Source organism: Bison bison, unplaced genomic scaffold (genome assembly GCF_000754665.1).
Source record: "Bison bison bison isolate TAMUID 2011002044 unplaced genomic scaffold, Bison_UMD1.0 scf7180017864304, whole genome shotgun sequence".
Classification (NCBI taxonomy): domain Eukaryota; kingdom Metazoa; phylum Chordata; class Mammalia; order Artiodactyla; family Bovidae; genus Bison; species Bison bison.
Genome location: NW_011494876.1, coordinates 4,006,664 through 4,033,460, shown reverse-complemented (window position 1 = coordinate 4,033,460; position 26,797 = coordinate 4,006,664). Strand labels below are relative to the sequence as shown.

General features: G+C 41.0%; 1 protein-coding gene across 1 annotated transcript in view; it reads right to left on the bottom strand.

Annotated features, from left to right (window-relative positions):
• CADPS (Ca++-dependent secretion activator) overlaps positions 1-26,797 on the bottom strand; it is a 439,169-nt gene that overhangs the window by 229,332 nt on the left and 183,040 nt on the right. Inside the window, exons 5-6 of the mRNA XM_010851925.1 lie at positions 21,147-21,380; positions 16,698-16,819 (exon numbers count right to left, since the gene is read on the bottom strand). Coding sequence (XP_010850227.1) covers positions 16,698-16,819; positions 21,147-21,380 — 356 coding nt within the window. The remainder of the gene's footprint in view (positions 1-16,697; positions 16,820-21,146; positions 21,381-26,797) is intronic.

Sequence of the window (26,797 nt, the reverse complement as noted above, 5' to 3'; positions counted from 1 at the left end):
GAGATCGGCCCTGGGATTTCTTTGGAAGGAATGATGCTAAAGCTGAAACTCCAGTACTTTGGCCACCTCATGCGAAGAGCTGACTCATTGGAAAAGACTCTGATGCTGGGAGGGATTGGGGGCAGGAGGAGAAGGGGACGAGAGGATGAGATGGCTGGATGGCATCACCGACTCGATGGATGTGAGTCTGAGTGAACTCCGGGAGTTGGTGATGGACAGGGAGGCCTGGCGTGCTGCGATTCACGGGGTCGCAAAGAGTCAGACACGACTGAGCGACCGATCTGATCTGATCTGAAACACCTAGAAACAGCGGGGAACCAAGAGATGACAAGGGCCAGAATGTAACACAGAACTTTGTCTGAGGGCATTGTGCTCCCCTTGGAAAAGAGTAGAAAATGGGTATGAGCAGAATCTTGGTTTGAGGTCCCAATGTATCTTTTTTTTTTCAATTGAAGTATAATTGATTCACAATACTGTATTAGTTTCAGGTGTACAGCACAGTGATTCAGTTGTTTTCGCAGATTATATTCCACTATAGGTTTTTACAAGATATTGGATATAATTCCCTGAACTATACAGTAAATCCCATACAGCAATCCTTGTTGCTTATCTGTTTCATGAATAGTAGCTTATACTTGTTAATCTCATACTTCTAATTTGTCCGAACTCTGTTCCTTTCCCCAAACCATAAGTGTGTTTTCTATAAGTCTGTCTCTGTTTTATTAATATATATAGTCATCTGCATTCTTATTTAGATTCCACATGTGATATCATATGGTATTTGTTTTCCTCTGTCTGACTTCTGTCACTTAGCATGATAATCACTACGTCCATCCATGTTGTGTTGCTACAAATGACATCCTTTCACTCCTTCTTATGGCTGAGTCTCCATTGTCTGTACGCACCACATCTTCTGGAACTCGTCCCTTTCACTCCTGTTCCTGGGTACCAGCAGCCTCCGTCATCTCCCACACGACTGCAACAGCCTACCAAATGGTGTCCCTGCTTCCACGATGACCCATGAAGTCATTCTCCACACAGCAGCCAGAAGGATCTTTTAAACATGTAAATACCATCAGATAGCTTTCACCCTTAAAATCCAAGCTTCTGACCTTGGCCTCCAGACCCTGTGGGATCTACCTTCAGCCATCCTTGTTAACCTGCTTTGGTCTCCCTTTGTCCTTGCTCTGCTCCAGCCCCTCTGGCTGTTTATCTGCCCCTCAAACATGTCAGTTTCTTTTTAAGGTCCCTGAACCCGCCAGTCTCTCTGTCCAGCTCTTTGTCTGACCAGTTCCTTCTTGTTTAACTGTCAACTCTTGGAAACACTTTCTGACCAACCTCATTCTAACAGCTGCCTTTTCCCAACTTACTTAGTCTCCACCAAATCTCTTTGCATCATTTCTTTACAGCAGACCTCAAGGGGCCCTAAACCTGCATTCTGCATGAAAAACAAATGGATAGAGGGTGACAAATAAATATTTGACCAAAGTTGAGTATTAACGTCACAGAATAAGCTGTTGAGAATACAATAATCAAGTGAAATTATTAAAAAAAAATAGAGCTACCATATGATCCAGCAGTCTCACTCTTGGGCACATATCTGGAGAGAAACAAAAGATACTGGCACCCCAATGTCTGTGGCACCACTATTCACACAGCCAGGACATGGAAGGGACCTAAATGGCCATCTACGGTTGAATGGATAAAAAGAGATGTGGTAATATGTACAATGGAATATCACTCAGCCATAAAAAAGAATGAAATAATGCTATCTGCAGCAACATGGATGGGCCTAGAGATTATCTTATTGAGTGAAATCAGAAAAAGAAAAAAAATAGTGTATATTAATGTATATATGTGGAATCTTAAAAAAGGGTACAAACGAACTTATTTACAAAACAGAAAGAGAGTCACAGACGTAGAAAACAAACTTAAGGTTATCAAGAGGGAAGAGGGTGGGACTGACATGTACACACTACTACATACAACAATAAGAACGCACTGCACATCACGGGGAACTCCACTCTAAGGATCCATATGGGAAGAGAATCTAAAACCCTGGATATATGCGTATGTATAACTGATTCACTTTGCTGTACAGCAGAAACTAACAACATTTTAATCAACTATACTCCCATAAAAATTAATTAAAAATAATATAAAGAGATGTTAGCAGATTTAATCATTTATTTAAAAATATTATCCTGTATTTCTGAGAGGAATACAATTCAGGAGAGTATTATTTTAAATTTGTAAAGCTAGTATTTTAGTTACAATTTTATTATTACAGTTTTAACAGTAACAATTCAAGCTTCTGTTATTGCGGTGTAGGAACAATAATTTCCTAGCACTATCAGCTAAACATGTCCCCCTGGTGCTGTTATATGGCACATTTAAGATGGATGCCAAAGAGATGTTTACTTTGCCTTGAGCTTGGTGAAGACGTAGATATTTTGGGATCAATTCTGACAGTGTGGGGAAATGCTAACAGTGAAAGCAAATGGTTAAGCTTTTCTTCCTTTCAGATAGCAACTGACTATTGTAAGTTTAATCTTTTTTTTATATAATGTGATGAATGCTAGAACAGCAAATGGGTCTACTGAAAGATTAGAATTATGATATAGCCTAACCTTAATTTTTCTGCCTTGACAATTATTTAAATGTTACGAAGATTTCTTGGCTCAAATGGAATATGACCGTCTTCCTAAAGATATCTTATTAACTCTTTGAAAATCTTAATTTTTTCATATAAAATAAAGTTTTAATGGTACATTATTATGTTGACATTTGATAATAAATATATGTGTGTATATATATACACCACTGACAGAGAATTTCAATATACAAAGCATATATAAAAATTTTTTATTCTAATACACATTTGGAATGCTCACTTATATTTCAGAATATGCAGATATTAACAAAAAGCAGAATGATATATATCTTGCTTTTATTTCAGATAGTATCACACCGATTGCCTATGATGATTATCGCCTATGATGATTATCTATATCACTGACCATACTCAAGTGCAAAGATGCCAGAGATGACTTTGAGATATTATCTGACTGTCAGGCACTCCAAAGGCAAGGCTAAAGCAAAGGTGCACAGATTCTGACTGAACAGTAAGGCCAAAGCCAAACTCTGGAGCATCTCTGCTCACTGACCTGCAATGGCCTTCCTATTGTTTGCCTGTCCTCTTAGACTGTGGGTGCCGTTATGGCGGGATTTTTGCTTCTTTTGTTCACTGCTATATTCTCAGCACCTTGCACATGGTTTAGCATATAGCAGCCACTCAGATAAACAAGATAAAAGGAAGAAAGGGCTAGATGAATGAGCAAGAGAGTATGGAGAATGCTATCTCGTGCTCCTCTCCCTGGGATCTGATTCTCCCCTGACCGACAAATACTTGAGGGATCACCGAGTAGCAGCCCCATGGGGTGAATTCTCATCACAAGTGACCAAAAGAGCACAAGGAGTTCTTCCAGAGGTTGCCATGTCCAAAGACCAGGCTAGTTTGGAGGTGTGTCTTGTTTGGGGTCTCTCTAGGGTAGGAGAGTGAGAAAGAGAGAGAGAGAAGCATTTCTCAGGTTTCAAATATTTGGCTCAACAGAAAATCACCTAGTTCTGTTGCTGGAGTGGATAGCAGACACAACAGGGAGAAAAGCAAGGTGACAGGCGCGGCAGAGCAGAACAAGGGCTTCAGACACTGACATTCCTACTTCGGACTCCTCTTTCCTAACAATTCTCAAACACTGATATTGCAACTCTACTGTATTGCTTGATATATGAAGTAACAGTAGACAAAAGATCTCTGTATTCCTTCTATCTCTCTAGCAAATTTACAAAAGAAAAATCCATAACAGCAGAACCGTGCCTGAATTAGATAAATGTCAAGACACTCCCAAATCTTCCAACATTATTTCACCCTGTGATGTACCCAGTGACTCTTTGGAGGGGATGTGCGCAGTGTGTATGTACTTTGTTCACACTTGAAAAGTACTAGTGGTTTGGTGTCAGGAAGAACTCACAAAATGGGTTCACTTTATTTTTTAGGGTTTTTTTCCTGTTCTTCTGGAAGATTTGCAGCCATTTCTGTTCTTTCAGATATTGAGAACTTATCTGAGTGGAGACATCTCTGCCACAGTGATATTTATGGCCATGAGTATTCTAAAGATGTTTCCAAGTCTGTTCTATGTGCCCACTTTTTACCTTTGCCCAGAGTCCTTCACCATTTGCCGTTAAGGCTTTGACCTGAGTCAATCAAGATTTACTAACCATCATACAAGTAAGGCACTACAGGAAAACTAATTCGATACATGGATTTTAACAAGTATGAGTAAAGAATCTATATTATTGTTGGGGCTCAGAGGTGTGGTTGCCCTATATGCCACAATAGCACATTGATTACTGTTAAGAGTTACTTGAACAGTCAGTAGGGGGAAATGATATAAAAACACACTCTGACCTCTTTCTTGCCCCAACAGCATGATCTAAATCTCCCACGTAGCAGTATCTTCCATACACCAGGAGGACAGAAAGCATCCTGTCACTGAGCTGGTGATTTAAGGCTAAGAAGACTATAAAAATACACTTTCTTGCTTCTTCATTAGTCTCCTACCCTAAGCAAAACCCCCCTTGTTAAATCTTCACAAATTGTTTGTTTGTCTATAAATGATATATAAATAGCCTAGTTTGGTCACTTTGGGGGACCTGTTTTTATGAGACCTGTGTATATGAATTTATGAATTTACTTTTTTCCCTATTAATCTGTCTTGTATTGATTTAATTATTCAACCAGCCAAAAGAGCTGAAGAGGGATGGTGAGGTGGCGGGAATTCACCCTCCCTCAAAACGTAAATGAATACATTTCAAGGCAAACTACAAAAGGATATCTAATTGAAAGAGAAAGTATCTTAAACTTCTTTAGTTCACACTGCCTGACTTGGATGGCCTGTGCTGTTTTCCTCTCCATCCTGGCTCCAGTGATGGCAACAATAATTATAAAGGTAAGAATAACAGCCTTCCATTTGTGCCAGTGCTCAGCATATATTATTAAATAGACACCTCATCAATAACTTCATAAGTATTATTAGCCTCATTTTACAGATGAAGAAACTGAGGTTCAGAAGGATTTAGTAACCTACCCACTGTAACAGTGTCAGTGGCACAACTGGGGTCCAGAGTAGCATTGTCTCAGCTTTGGGTGAGACAAATACCCAGGTGATATTTTGGGCGATACCAAGTCCTGTATGATTAGATTCATGCTCGAGCATCTGTTCTCATGCACTGGAAAGCGTTTTAGCAATAGAGCCCTTTCTCCTTTGGCAGACCTGGCTCTTTGCTTTTCACGTACTTGGAATCCTATGACCTAGGTTTTGGGAGTTGTAGGATTTTAGCAAAGCCTGCCTAACTTTTCTAAGTTTTTTTTTTAATATGTAAGGTGGGGGAAATGAGCATCTATTTCCTAACACTACCATGTGGGACTCACTGATATTATACTGGGTTTTTGCTACTAGCAATGTTTCTCAAGAGATTACAATATGCCACCCACTGGACTCAGCTCTTAGCTTGAATCATAGCGCTTTTCAACATTAGTTCCACGGGGACAGGATGTATTACTGTCTCCATTTCAAATGAGAAGAAACTGAAACCCAGTGAGGAGCATCCACTTGCTCAAGGTCACCCAGCAGGTGAGAAGTGAGGCTGGGATTCACACCCAGTTTTGTGTGACGCTACCATTTGGTAACAGGTGGCTCGGTGCCTGCCACCTGCTGTATTTTAATAAATGGTAGGAACAATGGTTATTGATAATGATTTCTCTGAGGAAGGATGAGGCTCAGCAGCAGCTCTTCTGGAATTCTGTAAGCACCTCCAGGGCAGGGCCTGCCTCTTAGCAGATGTGCACACACAACATCGCACAATGTGGCTCCCTATGGGCTGGAATCTGCTGCGGAGCTGAGCGTCTGCACTGACGTGGAACACCAGTGAGACAGCACATTCATCACCACTTACAGAGGGGCAGTGATCTAACCCACAAGAAAACTGAGTTTATGGAAAGGAAATGAGCCTGTTAGACCATTCTGCTGAGTAGTTAATGCTAATAAAAGACTTTCTTTTAGGGGAGTGACTTCTTTCAGAAAGGCAGGGTAGCAGAAAGAGTTAAAAATACAGACTTTACATTTGGCTCTTGGCTTAGCTCTGTATTATCTGTGCAACTTTGACCAAATCACTTAACCTTCCTGAATCTCAGCAGTTTCATCAGTAAGATGGGAATGACAATAGTACCTATCCGGTAATTTCAGTAGAGCATTAAAGAAGACATCGACTATGAAATACTTGGTATAGTACCTGGTCACAGAAAGTGCTGGATCAATGTTAGTGATTACTATTTCAGAACCAGCTCACTTTTTCCCCTCATCTCTCCCTTCTCCCTCCAAAATAAAAATGAGGCCATGATAACAGCTAACATGACTACTGTGCAACAGGCACTGTTTTTAAGCGCTTTATATATGTTAATTTAATTTTCTCAAGAATTTGGGAAATGAGGCATGAAGAGGTGACCTTCCCAAGGTCACAGAATTGAGATTCAAACCCAGCACTCTTCCTTCTCATTCTGAGCTCCTGTGGATAGCACAAGATGAATCTAAACCAAGCCTCTCTTGTTTTCTCATTAGTAAGAATTTGGAGTTTCTGGGTTGTATCTCATTACTACAGGTAAGGGACTATATGACACTCCACCCTACATTCTCCCTGATCACTCAATACCAAATATAGTGGTTTCTCACACTGGGCAATTGGCGAAGCCTTCTCCTGGGAGACTGAAGTACAGAACTGCATTCTTTATACCCAACTTGTGCTCAGTCATGTCCGACTCTTTGTGACCACATAGACTGTAGCCTGCCAGCCTCCTCTGTCCATTGGATTTCCCAAGCAAGAATACGGGAGTGGGTTGCCACTTCCTTCTCCTGGGGATCTTCCTGACCCAGGGATCAAACCCACATCTCTTGCATCTCCTGCATTGGCAAGAGAGTTCTTTGCCACTAGCGCTACTTGGGAAGCCTTGAGGAGACATATATTGAATTAGATTTCCACTGGACGGTGATGGGCAAAAAATCCAGTTCTCAGATCACATCATCATCAGATGTAATTGCCAAATCAGCTCTGGCAAGGTACTCGAGGAGCTGAGCTAGAAAGGAAATGAACCTACTGTCCATTTAGTCCTTAGTTCTTAAAGAGCTATCAAAAAAGCTTGATAGCTTTTGATACATGGGCTGTTTCATACCCAGCCAATATAGGACTCTTCATGAAATCAGAACTTTCATGAATTTCTCACATCTGGATGGAGTATCATAGTCTAATTGCCAAACGCCAGTCACCACATAATAATCTGATTCTGGAACTCCTATCAACTCTAGACGTTTTAAACAACTTCATGTTATTGCCTGAAAATTCTACATTAAGTTCTGCTACTATGGCTCTTCTCAGGATCAGCTAGATGAAGAAAAAACAAATCAAAACAAAACTATAGCACTCTTGAGGGAGCAGGAGTCTTGGACACCACTTCTCAGGATGTGGTGAAGCTGGAAAGCTTGGTGGCCTACATGAGAGGGTGGCTAACTGAGGATGGAGCCCGACGCAGCACTCAGAGCACCTTCTCCAAAGCTTATCCTCTAGCATCTGTTCATTTCTACTGTCCTGCTGATTGTTGCTTTAGCAGCCTGCTTCCTTTCACCCTCCAGCTCACAAGCAAACACAAACTGGCTGTCAACACAAGTTGTGGCTCCTGGACCAGGCTTTCTGGTGTCTGAGCACTGCAAACTGTGATTAGAAATGCGCTTCCTCCCAGCTCAGACATCTTCAGGGAGCCTAGCAAAACTGAATTTCTGGGTCAGTGTTGGCCTTTACCATTTATGATTTAATTAACTCTGAATGAAGCTAAGCCTTTTCCTCAGAAAGGAAAATCCATAGAAATGGCATCAAGTTCTCACTCAGTATTATATAACTGTCTTCTGGACTATGACCTTGAGCTGAAGTTTCAAGAAAGGTAGACAATAAAGAAGCGGATTCTCAGGAGGCCTCACTCCCTTTCCCACGTGGTGGCTTTGCAGTTTTCAAAACCTAAAGTGGCTCCTGAAGAACTGATCACTCTGTGGTCCAGGCAGGGGGATGTTTCCAGCCAGCTTTTTCAAGGCTCTACAAAACTGAGGGCCATGTCTGTATTATCTCCCAGTTTACACTGTAGGTGCTCTTATTTGTTGACCAAGACATCCACGGTTTCGAGTTTACTTTGGTCCGTAAAGAGGCTCCAGGTTTCAAGATGGAAATCCAACTGTACCCTCCCTCATTGGCTTAAAATCTTCTAATGGCTGGATCCTTCTCATCCTTCAGGTGTTATATCACACACTACCCACTCTGAGTGGGCTGCCTTGCTCACTTGAGTACCCTACAGCCCTGTTACTTTTTACTGGAGCAGCCTGTTCATTTCTCACAGAACTGAATTACATTCTGTTTTTATAATGTGAATTCATTTATTCACTTGTTAACTGCTGGTGCCTTTTACTAGACTGTATACTCCATGAAGGCAGGGCTTGATGTGCTAATCACAGCTGTCGCCCCAGCACTCGCTGGCCACAAGCAGAGCATCCCCCATACATGTGCTGAGGCAATATAAGTGCTACCCTTTGCATCATCCCTTATACCTAAATTTCAAAGGGGTCGTGCACTGTTTCCATTTAAACCATTCCAAGTACACAGGAACAGATTTTTAGCTAAATTGAAGAAGGAAGTACCATTAAGAAGATGATGCATTAGACAACAAACTGGAGGGCATGACTTCCTTTCTGACTTTGTAACTGACTTAATGTGGGGCAATTTAATGGAACTGTGTTTCTAAGAATAATTTGGGCATAATAAGCCCGGCCCACTCTGAATTATACCATTAGGACAAATAATATATTTCACAGAAGAAAAATGTTATAGCAAGTCTCTGTATTTTGTTCTTTTTTTTTTTTTTATAAAAAATATGTTCTTATCAGATAAGATGCCATTAGAAAATGCTATGGCTATAGCACAGTATACCATTGGGATATTTTAGTTTCTTATTCTCTTGGAAAATGTCAGGAAAAGGTTTGATCGTATTTTCAAATTCCTGACAGTAATAAAATCCAGATATCATGAAGCCCATGGTTTGTCAGGGAATAACAGAGTTGCTAAATAATAAAATACCAAGTGGCATTCTTGGCTTCAGTTCAGAAGAATATAATTTCAGAGAAGCTAGCACAATGTTGGGCTGCTGACTGCAACTGCCTTTCTTTTCAGCAGAATTCCTTAAATTTCTCTTGTATTTAGTCCTCAGCACACACTGTGGTTGGATGGCAGCATGTGGCATGTGAATCCACTGAGAAGGGCAGGCATCTGGGGCTGCATCCTGCACTCAGGGAATACAGATCAGATTTCCTTACACCATTTCTCCAAATTAATTTGCATGTCATCTTTCCAATCTTCGCCATTTCCACATACCAACACAAGATAGCTACATGATTTTTTAAAAAATCATACTTAGGCATCACCTGTGTTGTTATTTGCTTAATATATTTTATGTAAATTAATTCACTATCTAAACATTAATATAGTTCTTTAAAAAGAAAAACCTATGTCACCAACCATGACTGGAAGGTAATATAAAGTACAATCTTTATTACCTCATATATTTTTCATTCATTAGTTTGTTTTTTGTGTCCTTTACCAGAATGAATGACCCATGAGGCCAAGGCCTGATTTCTGTTATTTATGTCCATAGCCCCAGCACTAGCTGGATGTAAGGAGAGCATCCCAAGTACGCTTGTTAAGACAATATAAATGTCTGCCTTCTACATCATTCCCTTATACATAAACTTCAAAGGAGACATCCAGGAAAGATAATCCATTCTTATTTAAATCATTCCAAGACCCAGTACATAGAAAACATTTTTTGTTAAATGAGATCTAAATCATGCTATTAGATTCTAATGGAAGGCTCTTGTCTGCCAAAGGCTCTGAGTATGAGGCTGGTAGGGGTACTAAAGATTTCAGTTCAGTTCAGTTCAGTTGCTCAGTCTGACTCTTGTGACCCCACGAACTGTAGAAAGCCAGGCCTCCCTGCCCATCACCAACTCCTGGAGTTTACCCAAACTCATGTCCACTGAGTCAGTGATGCCATCCAACCATCTCATCCTCTGTCAGTCCCTTCTCCTCCCGCCCTCAATCTTTCCCAGCATCAGGGTCTTTTCAAATGAGTCAGCTCTTTGCATCAGGTGGCCAAAGTATTGGAGCTTCAACATCAGTCCTTCCAATCAACACTCAAGACTGATCTCCTTTAGGATGGACTGGTTGGATCTCCTTGAGTCCAAACGACTCCCAAGGTCTTCTCTAACACCAGAGTTCAAAAGCATCAATTATTCGGCGCTCAGCCTTTTTTACAGTCCAACTCTCACATCCATACATGACCACTGGAAAAACCATAGCCTTGACTAGATGGACCTTTATTGGCAAAGTAATGTCTCTGCTATTTAATATGCTGTCTAGGTTGGTCATAACTTTCCTTCCAAAGGGTAAGCGTCTTTTAACTTCATGGCTGCAATCACCATCTGCAGTGATTTTGGAGCCCCCCAAAATAAAAGTCTGTCACTGTTTTCCCATCTATTTGCCATGAAATGATGGGACCGGATGCCATGATCTTAGTTTTCTGAATGCTGAGCTGTAAGCCAACGTTTTCACTCTCCTCTTTCACTTTCATCAAGAGGCTCTTTAGTTCTTCTTCGCTTTCTGCCATAATGGTGGTGTCATCTGCATATCTGAGGTTATTGATATTTCTCCTGGCAATCTTGATTCCAGCTTGTGCTTCTTCCAGCCCAGCGTTTCTCATGATGTACTCTGCATAGAAGTTAAATGAGCAGGGTGACAGTATACAGCCTTGACATACTCCTTTCCTGATTTGGAATCAGTCTGTTGTTCCATGTCCAGTTCTAACTGTTGCTTCCTGATTTGCATATAGGTTTCTCAAGAGGCAGGTCAGGTGGTCTGGTATTCCCATCTCTTTCAGAATTTTCCACAGTTTATTGTGATCCCCACAGTCAAAGGCTTTGGCATAGTCAATAAAGCAGAAATAGATGTTTTTCTGAAGGTCTCTTGCTTTTTCCATAATCCAACAGATGTTGGCAATTTGATCTCTGGTTCCTCTGCCTTTTCTAAAACCAGCTTGAACATCAGGAAGTTCATGGTTCATGTATTGCTGAAGCCTGGCTTGGAGAATTTTGAGCATTATTTTGGTAGCATGTGAGATGAGTACAATTGTTCAGTAGTTTGAGCATTCTTTGGCATTGCCTTTCTTTGGGATTGAAATGAAAACCGCCCTTTTCCAGTCCTGTGGCCATTACTGAATTTTCCAAATTTACTGACATATTGAGTGCAGCATTTTCACAGCGTCATCTTTTAGGATTTGAAATAGCTCAACTGGAATTCCATCACCTCCACTAGCTTTGTTCATAGTGATGCTTCCTAAGGCCCACTTGACTTCACATTCCAGGATGCCTGGCTCTAGGTCAGTGATCACACCATCATGATTGTCTGGGTCGTGAAGATCTTTTTTGTACAGGTGTGTGTATTCTGGCCACCTCTTCTTAACATCTTCTGCTTCTGTCAGGTCCATACCATTTCTGTCCTTTATTGAGCCCATCTTTATATGAAATGTTCCCCTGGTATCTCTAATTTTTTTGAAGAGATCTCTAGTCTTTCCCACTTTATTGTTTTCCTCTATTTCTCTGCACTGATCGCTGAGGAAGGCGTTCTTATCTCTCCTTGCTATTCTTTGGAACTCTGCATTCAAATGGGTATATCTTTCCTTTTCTCCTTTGCTGTTGGCTTCTCTTCTTTTCACAGCTATTGGTAAGGCCTCCTCAGATTAAAGATTTACCAGAACCAATATAAGCATTCTCCTTGACTTGATCAGAAAAACTGAAAAATACATGGAGGGGTAACTTCCTTCTCATATGACTTGATGTTACTCGATTCTAGGTCTTCCTAACACCTAACATGATCTCTGTTATCAGCAGAGTAAGAGTGCCACCATCAAGAAACACTGCTTTTGAAGATCTAAACAGACATTTCTATGACTAAATAGACATTTTGGTAAAACATACAGATGGCTAAAAAGCACATGAATGGATGCTTAACAGCACTAATTAATAGAGAACAGCAAATCAAAACTAAAATATGGTATCACCTCATACTGGTCAGAATGGCCATCATAAAAAAAATCTACAAATAACAAATGCTAGAGAGGGTGTGGAGAAAAGGGAACCCTCCTTCACTATTGGTGGGAATGTAAACTGGTAAGAGCCACTATAGAGAACAGTAGAGAGGTTCCTTAAAAAACTAAAAACAGAACTATCATATAATTCAGCAATCCTGCTCTGGGGGATATAGCTGGAGAAAACACTATTTGAAAAGATATATGCACCCCAATGTTCACAACAGCACTATTTACAACAGCCAAGACATGGAAGCAACCTGTCCATTAACAACTGAATGGACAAAGAAGTGGTATATACACACAATGAGATATAACTCAGCCACAAAAAAGAATGAAATAATGCTATTTGCAGCAGCATGAATGGACCCAGAGATGTTCATACTAGGTGAAGTAAAATCAGAGACAGAAAAATGGATACCATATGACATCACTTATATGTGGAATCTCAAATATGACATAGATGATCTTATCCACAAAACAGAAACAGACTCACAGACTGAGAAAACAAGCTTGCGATTACCGAAGGGGAAGGCTAGGGAGGGGAAGTCAGGAGTTTTGTTTAGTACAGACAAAGTATTATATATAAAATAGATGACCAACAAGGACCTACTGTATAGCACAGGGAGCTATACTCAGTACCTGGAAATGAGCTAGAATTGAAGGGAATATTAAAAAGAATATGTAACTGAGGTACTTTGCTGCACACCAGAAACTAACACAACATTGTAAATCCACTGCTGCTGCTGCTCAGTCGCTTCAGTCGTGTCCAACTCTGTGCGACCCCACAGACGGCAGCCCACCAGGCTGCAAATGAAGGCAACGTTTTTTATTTTTATTTTATTTTTATTTATTTTTTTTGGATGTTTAAAATTATTTTACTGGATTACATTTACAGGTTTAGATTAAAATTTCACTTTCTTTTATCTACTACAGTGTAAGTAAGAACTTATCAGATCAGCTCTAGAGAAAAATAAAGAAATTTCCTTTTCTTTGATCATCTGAATATACTTTTAATACATCTGATATATCATCTTCATAAGTAGTTTTAAGCCCAATAATTCTCATGATAAATATTCATCCTTGTTCAGTTCAGTTCGGTCGCTCAGTTGTATCCAACTCTTTGTGACACCATGGACTGCAGCAAGCCAGGCTTCCCTATCCATCACCAACTCCCAGAGCTTGCTCAAACGTCGAGTAAATTCCACAAAACAACTTCTGAATGCCGGCAGAGGCAACGTTTTTTAAAGTAAGTATATCTCAGATGTTTTTCAAGAGATATACTTACTTTAAAAACCGTTGCCTTCATTTGCAACATACCATTTCTGCTTTGGTAGGAAACTGATGAGGGGCTGAGGCAGGAGTCACTGAAATCCCCCTTTTCAGTGAGCTTCTCAGGAAGGCGTGCAAGTGGAGAGGGAAAGACTGTGGTTTCAAGAACTCAGATATATTTGCCCACCTCCTGTGAAAGAGAGTAGAGGGATTTTCTTACCATGAGGCAGTGTTTTTCTTCGCCCAGGGACAGGGGAGCCTGGTGGGCTGCCGTCTATGGGGTCGCACAGAGTCGGACACGACTGAAGCGACTTAGCAGCAGGAATCCTGGTTTTAGAATGTGTCATCAGTTGGGCATCAGTTGGTTGTAGGAATAGTCAGAGACAAGAATCAGAAGATGAATAGGGCAGGAAAAGGGCTAAATTTGTCAGATAATGAAGTGGAGTTATTAGGGCAGATGAAAGATGACCCTCCAAAGGGTACTTTCTGGGGTAATCAAAATCAAGTAGCAGAGATGACAGTTAGAGATTAGTAATGGGAAAAACTGTGAGCAGAACCAAGGAGGAAAGGAGAAGAAATACAAGCTTCAGAGAAAGGAAATGATGAAGAGGATTCTGAGTAAGTCCAAACGAGAGGGAAGAAGAAAATGCACCTGCGTGAATGTGCACGGGCTCCTTCATCCTGTCGGATGAAACTGGAGGCAGAGCAGCAGTATTAGCAGTGAGCTATGATGAAGAAAAGGGCAGAGGAGCGGAGAAACAACTGCGGCTTTAGAAGGCAGCTGAGCAGAGCTTAGAAGGAGAATCCATATAGGAAGGAGAAAGGAAGAGACAGGAAGAAACATGAATTTGGTAGACCTCTTTGAGATACTCTAGAAAATGGCAAACACAAGGCACTCGTGCCTCTTTTATCATATTGATTACGCTTTATTTTCCTCTAAATATAGATCTGGCTTCAGAACCCTTCTCAAAACAGCACTCTGGTTAGCCACTACTGACTGACTTGACCTGATGATAGTTATGAAAGCTACATTCTTATGGTATTAAAAAACAAAAAATACAAACAAGCACTCTATGGGGTTCTGCTAATACCTACTCACTGACTGAAGAGTAATAAAGAAAAAACTTAACTTCTAGCTAGAAAAGCAAAATGCTTCAGTGTGAGATATTTATTAATATGGACATAATAACGCACATGTATGGAAGTGAGCAAATGTATAACCAAAGCATTCAATATTTGTAATCTGAAACTCTGTTTTAAGCATTCATATGCACACGAAAATCAGCTCATCCTTCACCTTGGCAACTGAAACCTTTAAACCCCATAAACTGATATGAATTACATTTTGAGTTAAGTAGCTAATATCAAACAACAGCATGTTCAAATAATCAGAGTTTTTTCCTTCCTTCTCTACATATGACACTATATTGGGCTCAACTTCTTAAAATGTTAGCATGAACACCAAAGAAGTTTTTCTTCCCACCACATGACACATTTTCCAAAAGCACATATAAATAATGCAACAACCTAACAGCATTGATTATGATCAGGCTATGGTGACAGCTGGGGGGAAAACTGGGATTTTTATCAATGGTGATAAAAAAGAAACAGCATTCATTTTCGGTCTGAAACTAAATTTTTAAAAAGGGAGGAAGGATGGAGTGTGACAAGTTGCTTTGGTTCCAACTTCCTCCTCCACGCATTCGTTAATTTCACCCAGATTTGAGCATTTGAGGCCTTTGCGTATTCACACAAAGAACCACACTTGAAGGCACACAATGCCCTCAGATTTTCCCTAGTCAGGGAAACATTCAGTGCTTTCTTTGAACTATTTTGTTTGAACATCTCAGTACGTTATTCATGTTCTGCCAAACAGCTCATAATGCTTTGGAGGAGGAGAGCTGCTGTTAGGGGTTATCCTTTTTATGACTTTATTTGGAATTAACAATAAAAAAGATGTTCATTATCCTAGGCTAGTTTAACTGAGATAGAAAAGGAAAGAGGCAGTGGGGAGGGAGGGAAGAGAACAGTGATCTCTCAAGAATTTTTTGCAGCCTGAGTGTCTATTGACCCAAATACATTCATCATCATAGCTCCTGGGAACCAACACAATAGAATCCTAAGTGGCCTCCTACATTGACTCCAGCCCTTTTTACTGCAGCCAGGGTAATCCTCTCAAAACACATGTCTAATCACACATGCCTATCCTTCCTCTCTGTGGTCTAGCAAGGTTCTTCATGGTGTGGCCCCTTCCTGCCTTGTGGCAGATTATGGCATACTTTGTTCTCTGGACTCCAGCCCCACTGGCCTTCTTTCAATGCTGCCATGCCACAGGGCCTCTGCTGACCAGAGGGCCTTTGCACAAGCTGACTCTGCATGGAATGCTCTTTCTACTCCCAACTCCTTTGCTCAGCTTTTATAATACTAGCCTAAATGTCTTATAACTTCTCAAGAAGGCCTGCTCTGAATCTGTCTCTACACACTGGTTCAGGTTCCCCTGATGTTTCCTCACAAAGCACTCCTTCTTTCTCAGCATTTGTATCTATTTGTAGCTATAAATTTGTGAGACTCTTTTCCTGTTCCCCCACTCAACTCTAAGCTCTGCTGGGCTATAACAGAGACTACTTTCCTCTCCACTGTGCAACCGTGCACTGTACACACACAGGGAGTCCTTAATAAATATGTGTTTACCTAACAAATTAATGGATTGTGCCTCATGTAACGTACTGCTTAGCTGATATATTCATAACTGTGGCACACAGAGAAAGATTTTGGAAAAAATGCTTATACTGTAAACCAAATATTATTTAGTAAATATAATAAAAAATAATTCTATCAAGCTCCCCTGCATATCCTGTTGAAACCAGCAGGTGATGACTAAACTCTGTCAGGTAAACGGATAAAATCTCCAGAAAGGAGACTGTATCTCACATTTCCTTCTGTTCTCTGCTGTGAAGGAATGGAACCCTTATTAAGGCTGCTAAGTGAAAATGTAGTCAAGTCATTCTGTCTGGAGAATAAACAAGGTGGATGTCACTGTAATCTTCTGGGGAAACCAATCTTCAACTTGGGAGTTGGCCCAAATGATGCCAATGAGAACCACCTGGAAGGTAAACCGGGGAGAAACACAACTTACGTTGGTTTTGAAGCCTCGGCCTGGTCGGTCTGTAGTTTCTCTCCTCCTTCCACCTCCATCGTGCAATATACGATGCGATTTGGAGCTAAGGATTTGAGGCCTTGGACTTCCATGATCACCACCTGCAAACAGAGTCGCACACAGCAGAGTTTACTGTCAAAGTCTATGGACAGCGTCAGCCAGAGGAAAATAGACACGTTAAGACCTGTCTCATGCATATACACAAAACCCCAACAGGTATCTGAGAACTTCAATCAGGTTTCTACTGGCCATGCTGGGACATATCCAGCACAAAGATGCAATTCTTCATAGTGTAGCTTATTGCCTCCCAGATGGAAAGACAAGGTTCACTAACTCAGATGCACACAGGAGCCAGATTAAGTGGAATGGGCTACTCTTTTCTGTGTTAAAAACACATAAGATCTTGATTTTTCATTGCCAAAAGAAATAGATTTAAAAAAAAATCTTATTTTTTTTAAAAAATAGATTAAAAAAAAATATAGAGTCTAGCTTTTTAACTCAGAACCTGATGGAGACATAGGCCAAGAAATTCACTTTCCTCTCTACAAAAAGTAAGTGATAACAGAAGTGCTAAGATAAAGGGCAAGTACCATTTGGCATGAGAGTCAGAGATGCAAAAGGGAGTGATGGGGACTGTGGCAAACTGGAGAGCTCCATTTAAACGGGGCAACTGCTACTTTGCTACAGCCCCTGTTGCCTTGCTTTACTTCAGTCTAGAGGTAAATGGATTGCCAAATACTCCAGCTTCTGCTACCAGAAAATGGAAACCTGAATCACAGTCAAAGTTAGAAATCTGAACTTGAAATTGTGACAATAACTTTAAGACAGAGAAATAAAATAAACAAATTCTGTGCAGGCTAAAATTGTAGAGTGAAAAAAAAAAAAGCCTACAATTGTATACTCTCTTTCTAGACTGAGAAAAAGGCTGGGTTTGGATTGACCAAGTTATATTATTTACAACTCCTGGCATTTCCCACCACTACCCTCCAACTCCATTCAGTCACCTGCTATTTTCATATTTAGTGGTACATACTGCCACTCATCAGAGGGAAGGGAGCAGAGAAGACACTGATTTAAAAATCAGGAACAAATGACTTGCATCAGAGATCGATAGAGACCAAGGGATATTAACAAATCACTGACTTGTACTCCAAAAGACCTAATGGCATTATATAAGGAGAAAGATTATGGATGTGCAAAAAATGTACACTTCTTAAACAGGCTCGATTCAAAGAAGCCTAAGACAATAGGGCCTGCATTACCTCAAGATTCACAAGTCAATTTTCTGCATAATAGCCCAGGGATTCTCAAATTCAGTGTGAACCAGAATCACCTGGAAGGATAATCCAGACACTGCTGGGCTTCACCCACTTAGCTGCTGACTAGCACGTCATGGGTAGAGCCCAAGACTTCTCATTTGTAACTAGTTCCCTGGTGGTGCAGATACTGATGCTGCAGATCCAGAAGCCAGTATACCACTCATCAGATACTGGGCAAATCTTGACCATCAAGTCACTCTACTTTTAAATCTCCTGAGCCTCAGTTTCCTCATCTGTTGAGTGGGGATAGTGGTACAGGTTCTCTCTCTCTCTATGGCTACTGTGTGAGGATCTAATGAGATGATGCATGTAACTGAACATCTTTTCACTAGGTGGAAAGAACCATCAAATGAAAAATGTGAGAGGCTCTAGGGAAAGAACACAATTTTTGGAGTTTTAAAGATCTGAGTTCAAATCCTGAACCTGCATCTTCACTAGCTGTGTAATGATTTACAAGGTTCTTAACTAAGGCGACGGCACCCAACTCCAGTACTCTTGCCTGGAAAATCCCATGGATGGAGGAGCCTGGTGGGCTGCAGTCCATGGGGTCGCTAAGAGTCGGACATGACTGAGCGACTTCACTTTCACTTTTCACTTTCATGCGTTGGAGAATGAAATGGCAACCCACTCCAGTGTTCTTGCCTGGAGAATCCCAGGGACAGGGGAGCCTGGTGGGCTGCCATCTATGGGGCTGCACAGAGTCGGACACAACTGAAGCGACTTAGCAGCTAACTACTCCAAGGCTTTGTTTCCATATTTGCAAATGCCTTGAAGGGTTGTTGTGAGGATTCACTGAGTGAATGATGGTGAAGGATTCTACAGATACCTACTGGTTTTCATCAGAACACTTCTCCCTAACCACCACCTGTCCAGGGACACTCCCCTTGTATTCCTGGACATCAGATCTCCTGCTTCAGGGAACTGTTCTCTACTGTCCCTTCCAGCCATGCAATTCTATAATTACATAAAATATATCTGCTACGAGCCTACGAATTCAAATCTAGTCTGCCCTGATGGGATGACCGTCCTCTCTCTCTCTGTCTCTTTTTAGGTCCCCTCGCTGTGTCCACCAAAACACATTCACAAACAGATACATAAGGCCTTCCGTTGCTGACTTAGAATGATGAGCAATCTAGCGCTCTAATTACAAAGTACTTGGGAAACCTAGGGCGCTTCATTTTGCACTTGCACTTACAAGTTACAACCTGTTTGACTCGTGTACACATGGGGGTACGGCTGGGGACTCACCCACATCGGTATTTTTGACAATCAGCTGTTTAATACTGAGCACTGATAAAGAATTAGAAAATTACAGACTTAAAAGCTTCATGCAAATCAATAAACCAGTTTCCCCTCACCTTTTAGCAGGAAGACAAGAGGCAGTAGGGAATAAATTGCCACCTTTAATTGGCAATAATCAAATTCAAAGACACCTAAGAAAAAGCATTCAGTATCTCAGGTGGCAGTATGAAAAAAAGGAAGGAAGTTTGTGTGAAATTACACTGGTAATTTTTTCATGCACAAAGTGCTCTATATTTAACTGAATACTGCCTCTTCCACTTGCAAAATACATGTTGAAAATACTGCAATGTGACTATCCCAATCTGAACTGAGCACAGTAAAACAAATTACCGGCAGTTCATTCACAGCAAGCCTTAATGATGTTCTAAAATGTTAATTTAATCTTTACAAATTTTAATTAAATCTATAGAAATTTGATCTATTCTCTTAGTTTCCTATCTTGGATTATCATAAAATCCTTACAGAGTTTGAGCTTTCATATTTTATGAATGGGTCTCCAACTTTGGAGTATGTAAGGAGTACCTGGATAGCTCCTTAAAACGCACGTTCCAGGGCTATGAGGCATGTTTTACATATCATATAATTCACCGTTTCAAGTGCACAATATGGTAATTTCAGTAAGTTTATTAGATTGTACAACCATCATAACAAATCACTGCTTGGAACATTTTTCTCTCCCCCAATAAGTTTCCTTATGATCATTGCTACCTCCTGTCCTAGACAACACTAACCTACTTTCAGTTTCTGGATATGTGCCTTTTTGGACATTTCATATCAATGGCATCAAATAATATGTGGCCTCTTGCATCTGGCTTCTTTCACTAAGCATAATGTTTTGAAGGTTCGTCTATATTTTAAAAAATGTATCAGTAGCTTATTAATTTTTAATTGGTGAAGAGCATTCTATGGACGTACCACATTTTTGTCTATTCATTCATCTGTTGATAGACATTTAGACTGTTTCCATTTTTTGCTATACTGAATGATGCTGCTATAAACATTTGTGAGCAAGTCTTTGTGGAGACATGTATTTTCATCTCTCTAGGGCAGATATCTAAGAGTGGAATTGCTGGATCACCTGGTAATTTTATGCTTACCATTTTGAGAAACCACAAAGCTATTTTCAAAAGTGGCCACACCATTTTATATTCTCCTCCTCTAGAGATTTGGGTCAACAGTTTTGGGGGTGCTGGAATGTGCACACTGATCCAGTTTTTAATAACTCTGATGCAGTTAGATCGGATCCACTCCTTACATTGCATGTATGATAAACAAACATGTGAGTCAAAGTGACAGACAACTACTGACATGTTGAGACTTCTGCCATAATTCTGGCCCAAAGGGATTCTTTCTTGGGATAATGAGACAAACTACACAAGTCTCCACTGCAACAAGGACCTTTCTATGGGGAAGCCAATGCGAGAGAGAATCGGAAAGAAAACTGTCAACCTACCATGAAATGAAGCTAGATTGTTTTGTTTTGTTTTTTTTTACATAGGTTACCAAAATGTTAAACTTTCTAAATTGTACAAGATATTTGCAAAATCCTTCAGAACTGCTTTAAGATGGGCAAAGTAATTCAACATTAAATTTAGTAGGTGGTTCTTAAGATTGCATTTCCTAAGGAAAAGGATGGTTTCCTGGAGATAGGAAATTACTCGCTGATTAGCTGACCCATGCCTAGCAAGCTGTTATTTTAATAACTGCTCCTGGGGAGCAAAAAGGAGAACAGCTGATTGTGATGCAGCTAATCACCCCGGTCTGGCCTGCTCTGCCAGGAAGCTCTCAAGGATTGAGGGCTTTTTACCTCCAAGGAGAAAGACAGCACGACGTCTGATTTGGACAGCTGGTTCTCACTCTCCTCACCCATGTCAATGATGGAAGCATTGTGGCTGCGTTTGAGTTTCTGAAGCTTGAACTCGCCGCCTTTGGACACTGGCATGCTTTCCAAATTAGCCATGAGCAGGTTGACGGATGACTTCAGCTCCTCAATGTACATGTTTTCCATTTCTTTGGATACGAACTTGGGAAATTTGCGTTCCTTGTAAAGAAAAAGAAAGGAATGAGCCATGGAGTAAATAAAGACTTGATTTACATAAAAGATTTTCATCTTTCAGCCCTGAGTTCTGATGACATCTACCACTAGTGAAATTTTCCTAGATACTGTGGCACATGCTAGAAAAATGTTCAGTTGAGTTGAGTAGACAGCTGCCTGCCTTCTAGTTATTTATTATCTCTAACAGGTAAGAAACACATAATATACAGTAAGAAAGAAAGAAATGTTTATTATAGTTCTATCTTTCCCCTCCCAGTTATCGTCAGAATATTTGATTTATGGAATGAAAAATGGGGTGATGTTTTTTCAAATCTGGTTTCAAATCAGTTTTTCTTTTTTTAGGAAAATGCAGTCAGTTGTTTTTAAGTTGAGAAGACAGAAAGACACCTTATTTCTGGGTATCTATAGAGATTTTCTCACATGAATAATTCAAAAGGAGCTCACTTGAGATGTTTCAAATGTAGCCTGTGGCTATTTCTAAGAGGAATACTTAACTGTTTTCAAGAAAAATTAATGAAGTGATGAAAAACATGATTAAAATTCCTTAGAAAAGAAGACAAAACAACTCAGTATCAGAACTGAACTCTCTGTTTTTGTTTTTTGCTTTTTTTTTTGACCATCCCATGCAGCATGTGGGATCACTGAACCCACATTGCCTGCAGAAGTGTGGAGTCTAAACCACTGGACCACTGGGAAATTCCCCTAGTTTCCCCTTTCTTAAGAGTTCAGTTGTAATGGCAACTTGCTTTAGCCAGGCTATGTGTTTCTTCACAGCTCTAAGTTGTCTAGATGACTCGAATGAGTAGACTCTGGATCAATCACTTTCTAAAATCAGCCCTCTGCAGCCCAGCTCCATAACTGAGCAGGTGAGGGGCAAGTCAAATCAGTTTGATGTCTTTTTTTTTTTTTTTTTGGAAGTGACAGAAAAATCCAGTTTGAACTGACTTAAACAATAAAAGGAATGTACTGGTTTGAAAATGTCCTAGGGTAGCAGCAGCTTCCAACAAGGCTGGAATGAGGAGTCAGATAATATCATTATAACTGAGTTTTTCCTTCAAAACTGGGTTTGGGTTTCTCTGAGTTGGCTTCATGCTCAGTCTGGCTCCTCTTTATGTCATAAAAAGGTTGCTAAAGCCTGTACTTCACAATACCACAGCACCCTACCTAAAGAAAGAGTGAACATCTTCTCTCGTGATGCTCACAGAAGATGGATCATCTTTATCTCAGAATTCTCAGAACTCTGATGTGCATACCCTGAACCAGCTTCTATGGCCAGTGGTGGGTCATGTTGAATTGCTTAGACCTGAGTTATGTCTTTCGTCTCTGTGGCTCAGGATAGAACTCCACCTGGATCACAGGGAACACGGATTGGAAACATCAAGGTAGATGCTATGACGGAAGTAGATGAGAACTGAAGTCTTCCTGAAAGATTTAGAAGTGGCTTTCTAGAGAAGGTGACCCTTGGGCTGAGTGTGTGATGGATGAGGATGAGTTTGACATTGGGTTGATGTGGCTGAGACATGGCCACTTGTATTTGCTGGTTTTCCATGAAAAATATAACAGGCAACCATAAATCCAAGAAGGTCTATATAAGCTGAACACGGTTGCAAATATTTCTCCATCTCTTTTTGAACGTGGCGCTTCTTACAAGTGAAGAGAAGGATGAGGTAAGTTAATTTATGTTAAGACTGCCAAGCAGCAAAGGTTACATAATAATAGCCTGAAGGCTGTTACACTCATATATCTCCTTCTCCTTATATTTGGGCCCAAACCTCATATCTGTATGGGATATTGGGGGAGCTGGGTAAGTGGTATCTTTAATTTGTACTAGAAGCAGCTGGCCCTGCAGTTGCCACAGAGATGGAGAGAAAAACCATCCTGACTAGGAAGTGGGTTCTTTCCTGCCAGTCAGCCTTACTATCAAGTGTGATCCTTCATCACACACATCTTTGGGACTCACCGAAGGCCTTTTCATTTGAAAGGCTTTGAAACTCTGCCACAGTCTTGAAACTCTGGAAGAAGACTCAGTGGTTATAGACACTACCACTCTGGCCCAGAGGTGGGTTCCACCAAACTTTCTACAGCAGAATATTGGAAAAATCCAGAGTGATCACTCCTCCTAGAACTTGGACAGTTCCTAACAACAGCATAAAAACAGGCTCATAAAACTGAGGTCTGCAAGGGAAAATAAGGCCATTTTTCTGCTCTGAGTACTTAAGCCTTGAGATGCAATAGCATTCTGTCAATCTCAGCTGAGGTTCTAAAGTGGTGTCTTCAGCAGCACACCCATTATAAATACATTTCAAAGCTGAAGTTGTGCCAAAATAAGGAAAATGTAGTTGTCCATCTCAATTGCTACATTCCCAAGCATAAAAGTAAATCAGCCTTGACAAAAGGATTGCTTATTCATATTGCTTTATGAAAGACACAGCACGCGAGTGGAGAAAGCCTCCCATAGAAATTCTCTGCCGGTCATTCATTTTGGTTTTGGGATAATAACATTCCACAGTGGGGACGCCTCCCAAGGACAGTTCCTTCTGGAGTTACTGATGCTCAGCCACACTGAGGGATTTGGGGAACATCTTGAAAAACAGCATTTGAAAGTGCTAACAGCTCTGCCAGTCATTTGCTTTGCTTTTATGTCTCTTCATTTTCACTCATATAGAATGAAGCAGCTACATGTAAAAGCTGGCAAGGGTCCTTGGATAAAGAATCCTTAGACCCCAAGGCACAACTGACATTGTAGATGGTCAGAAGGAAGGCTGTGGTACAAGGACACTCTCCAGATGTGGAGCTTGCCTACAGATGTGCCAAGTCAGTACAACGTCTCAGACCCTTCCTGGGCTCCTAGCACCCGTTAGACAGTACAGCTATCACTAGGAATGAAGGAATCGCTGAGAAGTGGGGGGATCGCCAGAAAGTGCCCAGGCACCGTGTGACACACGTGGTGTGAGAGGCCTGTGCAGGCGCAAAGGGGCACTGAGGAGCCTTATCCAGTCCACACGGGTGAAACAGACTCGCCGTGAATCCTGGGCCTGCCATTCACTAGTTATGTGACTTTGAACAGGTTTCTTCACCTGTCTGAATAACAGTGTTTATATCTGAAATGTGAATGACAAAGCTTAAAAAGTTATTGTGAAGAGGAAGAGATAATAAACATTAATACTTTTTGACCACTGAGCATTCATAGACATACATAGATATGCATACACATATACTCAGCCCATATATATGTATATTTACACACACACATATATGTATATGCATATATACATATATTCCTACACAGATATACATATCAAATTGTATCAGGCACCATGCTACTACTAGCACTCTAATAACAACAATAGCAACAGTCATAGTGGTGAACGCAGAAAAGACCATGCTGCTAGGTGGCATTTACAGGTTACTGGGCACTAAGTTAAGCACTGTATATGCTCTTCCTCCTTTAATCTTTCCACAACCCAGTGAGGCTGGTGCTGCCATTTATTCCCATTTGCTGGACAAAAATGAGATACAGAAGTTCCATCCATAATCAGCAGAACTGAGTTTGAAACCCAGAGCCCACACAACAGGGCTGGATTATCTGGCCCCAAGTGGCGTCAGGGCCGAGGTGAACCCTTCGGGGCCTCTCAGCAGTGAGCACCCTCCACACACCTCGCTGTACAGCTCACAGTGCTCAGCAGAGCATGGGCCAGAGCCAAGTCCTCCACAGCAGTGGCCACCCCACCATCACCAGCCAACGTGGCCTGTACAATGCTGGGAGATGGGTGAAGTGTAGGGAGTGATGGGGGAAGGGTGAGTGTGTTAAATGAGAGAAAGGAGGTCTTGGTAGTTATTGTAAAAATCAGTATCACAGATACTAGAAGCATTTGGGGCACAGCTAGTACAGCTTCCTGGATTGGTTCTTTTACTCAAAGCTGTGCTTAAGTGGCTTCATTGCACTTCCTAGCTTTTATGAATTACATAGACTTACTTTCCTTTGAATGAACCTCCCTGGCATTTAGATTTTTCTTTGAAGTCAGATTCCCCTGGGTTCTTAGCTACCTGTGAAAGGTCAGAGTCAGGGAGATGCTCCCTACACACATTTTTCAGGAAAAAAACTGAACTAAATTACTATATGCTTGGACACTATGCTACTTTATGACCCAGGATAGATGCCAGGTCCAAGAACATTTATTAAGGTGGAGGTGGTATCATTCTCTGGAAGGAGAGGATCCACTCTGATCTGACTTTTGGCAATGCAGGGAGCAGAACTTTTCCATCACAGAAATATTTGGATGCTGTTTCTCACGTAGGCACATCATCATGTTTGCAATGGGACGACGGAATGAGATAGTCATTTTGCTCTGCAGAGAATAGGGTTTAAATGGCAACTCAACATTTAAATGATAGCTTGAAAAACCAGTGGTATTTCACTCCCAGACCTCTGCCTCTAATACTGCAGAAGCTGTAGTATTTGTCTTATATAATTAGCTCAAAAATTTTGGAATTTTACCCCAAAATGTGGCCAAAAGAAATGGCAAATATCACAGCAGCACTAATGCCACAAGCTGCCGGTGTAAGCTCCAATGTCAACTTCTAATCACATAATTTAAATAACTCAGACTTAATTCCTGGGTGAAATCTGGGGAACTTTAATGTCAACATGAGAGGATTTGGGAAAATGTTTGAGCAGGGATTAAGAAGTCTTTCCTACCAGACTTTTAGAAATGCATTCAGGTCCCTTCATGGGACTTTTAAGGCAGCGTCTCTGATGTTCACAGTGAGGGCTCACACAGCTGTCTGTCTGATGACTCGTTGGATGCTGGTGTGACTGAATTGACACATTACACGGTAGGGCTGCGGGTGGAGGAAAGCCACCTCACACTTGGCTCCTTTCTCTCCGAGGAAGAAAGGACACACATCTGCCTTTGGTTTAATTGCGTGAGGATGAGAATGCTGCTGGCAGAACCACCAAGGTCCCTACCACCTCTTTCCCAGATTCCAAGGTAATCAAAGTAGAAGGGATTCAGAATGCCAGGAGCCCATTCTGCCTGCCACGTGCTACTGCTTCATTTGGGCCTCTGGATGACCTGAAGGGAACGCACAGTAAATTGTGGAAGAGAGAAAGCAGGCTCCAGGAGAGGCAACCGTCAGGGAGGGAGGGGCTGGGACAGTCCTGTCCTGGTGGAACTTCCTGCCCGTCATCTGACTACTGAAAAGAAAGAACATGAAACTTGGAATTAAAGCACTCAGCTTCCTCCTTACTAGCTAGGTGCACTCTGGTGCACCACTTACACTTTCTGATGTGCCTGAATTGGGGAGAACTATTGCAATGCCCAGAATTGTCTGTCACAGGTCTGAATAAGACTTTATGTGAAATCACACAGCCAGTGTGATTTAATAAAGGACCGATTAGC